Source organism: Neopsephotus bourkii, unplaced genomic scaffold (assembly GCF_033783945.1).
Source record: "Neopsephotus bourkii isolate Nb327-2 ecotype Australia unplaced genomic scaffold, CSIRO-AGI_Nbou_v1 NB_259, whole genome shotgun sequence".
Taxonomy (NCBI): Eukaryota; Metazoa; Chordata; class Aves; order Psittaciformes; family Psittacidae; genus Neopsephotus; species Neopsephotus bourkii.
The window spans coordinates 1431628-1437627 of record NW_026900768.1 but is presented as its reverse complement, the minus strand read 5'-3'; the positions used below and the strand labels follow the sequence as shown (position 1 = coordinate 1437627).

Genomic DNA, 6000 nt, shown 5'->3' with positions numbered 1-6000 from the left:
ATGTACAAAACAGGTTTGACCTGCAGATCTTGTAAAAAGCTCTTCCTCTTTGTCTTTCTCAGCAAACAAAAACTGTGTTATATAAACCTGTGTAATTTCTGTTATTTGCTTTATCACGTGTGGTTTTGAATTTTTATTTTAATCAATAAATATAATTTCTCCCTCTCTTGCTTTTTTTCTTACTGCCAAAAAGTACACAATAGCTTTTTAATATTTAATTAATGGGATAGTTTTACAGGTTTTAGTTTAAAGGTAACCATAGCACAGATACATACATTATTAACTGCAGAATGGCAGTGTAGCTTCTTGGGAACCCTCTTTAGTATAATATGAGAACCCCTGTCAACAGAAAACAGTGCTGATATTGTTGTTAAGTGTGACAAACTGGCAAATGCAATGGGCACCACACTGGAACAATGCAAACTGCTCATATCAATGGAAGAGGCGATGTTTAAAAGTGAGGTGAAGGGAGACAGCGAGAGGCTATCGAGGAAGGTTCGATTCCGTGTTGCGTCCTCGCATAGTGGGAGAGTGCTGAAGGAGGTATACGCCGATGGGGAGGCTGCTGACTCACTGGACTCTGAGTATGCTAGTAGCTCGGAGACTGACCAAACCAGCCGGCTGAGTGAAGTGGATGGGCAGCAGAATGGACACACAGGGTCTGAGTGTGACGAAAATGAGAATGAGCAGGACGACTTGCTCATTTTAGTCAGAGCCACTAAAGAGAGAAGTTTTGGTACAAAGCGAGTCAACATCCTCAGCAAAAATGGCACAGTCAGGGGAGTCAAGCATAAAGTCAGTGCTGGTCAAGCCCTCTTTGACAATTTGGCAAAAGTATTTCAGGTAGGTGATGCGGTTCTCCTGGCTTTAAGCCCTGTGTCTGTCCCTTTTAACTCCCCGTGTTATTCTTCCCTTTGTCCAAACCTCTCTCATTTTTGATTTCTCAATATTATGCCTCATTCCCATTGCTATCCACTTACTGCTCTTGCACAGAAGGAGCTCATTGCTCTATCTGGTGCACGACAGCTCCACACTCCAAGCCGACTGAACCTTTTCTTTCAAAATTGACCTAAGGTTTGCTGAGTTGATATGTGTAAGTTGTGCTTCCCATGTATGGACCAGGAAAGAAACATAAGAATTAACTGGGGCTTTATTGGAGATCTCTATAGAACCACTGTACACAGACAGATCCTGTTTCCACTCCTATCATATTAGTCCTAATGAGTTTACAATGTTATCTGCTGTCCCCCGCTTGTAAATATGTATACTTGCAAATTCCATTGTGTTTAAACTGCAAAGTAGATCAAATTAGGTGCAGGATGGCAGCAATGATGGTTTTCCCACATGAAAACTTCAGAGGAATTAAACTGTAGTCAGTGGTCTCTTACTAATATCTGTTTTCCATTTATTTTGTAGAAGGAGCAGAATATCTGTATTTGAAACAGTATATGCCATACTGATGCTTTACAAGAGAAACAGAGGCCTCAGAAAAATCAAAATGAAAGTTCTAAAAAATTTAGCTCATATATATAATTTATCTATATACACTATTCAAGCCTTTATATCATTAATATACCATTGAAAGAGCAATAAATATGAAACCAAGCACTTTCTAAAGGTTTATATAATACAAAATTATGAAGATCAGTTAAATTAATCTATAATTGGTTTCAAGGCATTGTTTTAAAAAGCATTAATGCAGTTTTAAAGCACAAGAAATTTGATATTAGTAATGACTTTTTGTCACTTGAAATGAAATCTAAAGTTATTTTGTACTTTGAGACTAAGTAATTTCATAATTCATTTAGGAATGGCTACAGAATAACAGTTTCTTGCTTCTGAGTATAAATTTATCCTCTATGTTATACATAACTTATAACAGTCTTTCTGTCAACACCGATGTTCTTGTGAAAGTTGGATGTTTCAAAGATGAATTAGCTGCTCATTTCTGTTCTTTACATCACATAGAACTCAAGTAGCTTGCTCTCTTTCAAGCCACTCACTGAAGAGTTTGTCCTTGAGTTCTCTACTCTGATAAAATGTGTAACGAACTCACTTATCTCTAAATAGGTATGAGTTAGGAAGTGTTAACTGGAGCATGTCTGGGCTCTTCTCCAAACTCGATTCCTAATACTTTTCTGGGTTGTTTCACTACATAGAGTACATCATTTCATCTCAGTAGCCTCATTCCCCCTAAAAGCTTTTTTCTGTTGCATCAGTGACACCCAGATAAGAAATCTGAATCAGCTAAAAAAATGGGCCCATTTGAAAACATATGTACCTTATTAGTGTCCCTGTCACCATGCTGTTTCTACCTCTGGTTTTGGGTTGGAAGTTCTTCAGATGAGGTTCATGAAATAAATGTACTTTGATTGCAGTGTTCTTTCTTTTATTCCTAGCAGAGCTACAGCTAGAACCAGCACTATTGCCATGAGGTGTTTTGCTGGAAGAAAGTAATGCTTGAGAGGAGGCATGGCCATTTGATAACTTCATGAATTTCTCTGTAGTTAAGTTTACCACAGGCCATAATTAAAACCTGCAAAATACTGAACGGTTTACAAGATGATGAAGATCTTGTATTGACAATATTTTACAGCAGAAGAAAGTGGAAGAATTAAATTGTCAGGTGAAAACAAACAAAACAGTTTTTCATTGAGTATGTAATTAAATTTAAGAATTCTCTGCTACAGGCCAAAAGAGTAGAATCATAGAATCACAGAATCAAGTAGGTTGTAAAGACCTTTAAGATCATCAAGCCAAACATTATCCCAGAACTGCCAAGACCACCACTCTACCATACCACTGAGGGTACATCTACACAGCTTTTGAACATTTTTAGGGACGGCGATTCCACCACTTCCCTGGGCAGCCTGTTCCAATGGCTGACCACCCTCTCTGTGAAGAAATTTTTCCTAATATCCAATCTAAACCTTCCCTGGCACAGCTTGAAGCTTGTCCTAGGCAGGTTTTGAAAGCAGATGAGGGGGAAAAATGGGAAACTGATCAGATTCTGCTTAGGCAAGTCTGGATGGCTGATTTCCAGAAGTAGCTGTATATTCTTACCTAAAGCATCTACTGGATCAAATACATAGTAATACAGAAAACATAATGATTTGAGGTTTCTACACAAAAAAGTTCCCGTTTCCCCAGAGATAAGAGTATAGTGAAGCAGAATGACAATTTGCATATTTTTTATGTAATACTGTGAGCCAGTTTTCTATGCCACATGGTGAACACAGAGGAGAGCAAAGCACAAGGTTTGGCTTTGGGACTCATTTGGAACTGTCTGATCCCAATGTGAAATATGATAAAAATCCATCCAATTACAAGTGAATTAATGAACTTCAGGATGAGATTAGAGGATGATTTCTAGTTTTCTGTTAAGTATATTCCAGATAAGTAATTGAACAGTAATGCCACTTAGAGAGCACTAGAGTTCTTTATTCAAATATATGACAAAATAGAAATATGTCTTTATTAGAAGATACAACTCAAAATCTCTTGATCTGGGCATTTTTGTAAGTTCTCTCCTTGATTATGGGAGGTCATCTGCAGTTACACGTTTCATTTCTCTTAGATAAGCAACAGCAGGTGTATAACAATAGTTAACATGTACAAAGTCCCTCATACCTGAGTAGAGCCCATCTATGTCCCTTTGATGATTCAGGAGTAGATAAACTCATTATACATTTCTAAGAGTCAGTGTCAAAGCAGGTATTTATAATCTCAGAGTATGCACATGAACTCTTGACAGTCCTAAATCCAGAGCACTGATAAATTCTTGAATTCAAACACTTCTTATCCTTATTTAATGCATCACTTATTAACTAAAAATGTGCATACAGGAAGCCAAATACTGAGTGTGTGTATCCTGTGAGCATGAAACTAAATTTTTGGTGATTTTCTGCAGTGTCAGCATTCTGATTCTTCAACTTATATCTGCAAGCCCCTCTACTGTCCTATTACTGTAAATCCACAGATGCTTCCTGTGCTAGAGGAGAGGTCCTTTAATACAGATGATTCTGCTCAGATAGTCTAGGTATAAGCAGGGATTCATTAAATGGGCTTTGTTAAGTCCTGCAGTCAAGACCTTTGGTGTTTTCTGTTAAAATATCTGTGCTAAAAGCACTGTTATGTATTTTTATGTTCCATAGAATATTTTTTTCCATGTTTTCTAACTACAGCCTTTCTACAGAATTGGTTCAGGCAGTTTCTTCCCACACCAGACTCATCTGAAAAAGATCACACCTTCTGTAGTTTTGGGGAATTTTAAGAGAGTGATGTAATACAGGAAGTATTTCTAGATGAAAAGGTGGTTTTAGTTGTTGTTGTTATACGATACAAGCCTGGCCTGAGAATGTATATCTTCTGGCGAGCAGACATGCATCCCCTACTATATCTTCTATACACTGAGCACCACTTCTGTATTACGCTTTTATGCACTGAGCACTACTTCTATATTATGCTTTTATACACTGAACACTTCTATCATCAGCGGAACCAGCAATTTCCCATTTCCACTGTTCTTTGAGAAGAGAAACTAAGTCACTTGAAATGACTGTGTCCCTGGATGTGAGCTGCTCCACTTCTGTAATAGTCAAAGGCCTGCCCTGCACCACTGCTGAAGCTGCTGTGAGCCCACTGGGAGCAGCTGTGTGTGGTTAGGCCCATCATGGCCATGGGGACAGGGTTGGATAGAGCAGGACATGTCCAGGGATTTTTCTCAGTTTCATGGCAGGACATTCTGTGGGCAAAAAGGTGAGGGAAAGACCAGCCTTATTGATGCTTACAGGGATCATGGTTTCCATGGCAATCTCTCCAGCCTTTCCCTCTCGGGGGATGCCATAAGGAGAATGTTGACATGGCAACCACATCCTGGGGTGGATCCTGCTTGGTGGAGAAGGTGGAAGGCCAGTCAGTGGTCATCAGTGGAGGGCAGGGATGGTCACATATGTCCGTCTGTCATGTGCACCTATCCTGGGACTGGAGGGGTGTCCTCCTACAGGGCTGACAATACAGTGATCAAACAGTTGAGAATATTTAATTTGTGAAAAATGTGCACTACTGAAAAACCTGAATAACAGACAGGATCTGGAGCTCCCGGTTTTCCTATTCATGCACCTCCTTGGTATAAGTGAGATTATCTCCTGCTAAAACACTAAAACTGATGGCATCAGCAGCTCTGGAGCTGACCTTGGATGTGACCTGCTAATTGCATAAGAAGCGTAAGTCCCTTCTCTGCATATTCAAAGGAATTGTGGTCTTATTTCAGAACATTACTAAAATTTTATTTTCTAATGCTTGGAATACTGTTAAAGTGCAGATGGGTATGAGTATTTCCTAAATTTTCCCATAAAAAGTAGTAGAGAAATTGTTCTTGTTTCCTTGAAATAAATATATTTCTCTTCATTACTGATTTTTATGAGTAGGCCAACCTATGATGTCTTCCAGGTGACACAAAGCAATAATCCTTGGGTTTCCTGCACTAAGTAGTGCAGCAATCATTTCATGCCAGACCACGTTTCCTTCAATGTAATGGAGCTCAGCCAAAGGTTTCACACAGGTGTGTCCTCATTTGCACTGTTTGAGAGTGGGTCTTTTCCTCCATTTCCATACTTACACACTCTGCTGACCTTCCAGCCTCCTTTGAAAGGTCACCTTCTGCTAAATTAGCTACAGATCTCACTCCCAGGCAGCACCTGCTGACATCTATTATGAAAGGGCAGGCCTGGTTAACAAATGTGATTAACGCCTTTGTGAACATTGCATCAGAGGGGATATGGGTCAAAAGTCAGACATAAAGTACCTTGTCTTTACCATATTTTCCAGCTCAGTGTCTCAGGTAGAGCAAACATCTAAGGTTGCCAAGTGCAAGTCAGTGTTCAGCCTGATAAAGAATCAGCTTATTAATGCTTAGATAGAGAGGTAGGAAAGAGTTAAGAATTCAATGGAAGCTTGTTAAGGGGAGAGCTTCTGGGTGGTTAGGTTCACTTTCACGTT

At 39.3% G+C, this 6000-nt stretch overlaps 1 protein-coding gene across 1 annotated transcript in view; it reads left to right on the top strand.

Annotated features, from left to right (window-relative positions):
• The first annotated feature begins 447 nt into the window (after positions 1-447).
• Positions 448-6000, top strand: part of GRXCR1 (glutaredoxin and cysteine rich domain containing 1) — a 38556-nt gene continuing 33003 nt past the window's right edge. Inside the window, exons 1-2 of the mRNA XM_061346141.1 lie at positions 448-843; positions 3589-3591. Of these exons, the coding sequence (XP_061202125.1) occupies positions 448-843; positions 3589-3591 (399 nt within the window). The remainder of the gene's footprint in view (positions 844-3588; positions 3592-6000) is intronic.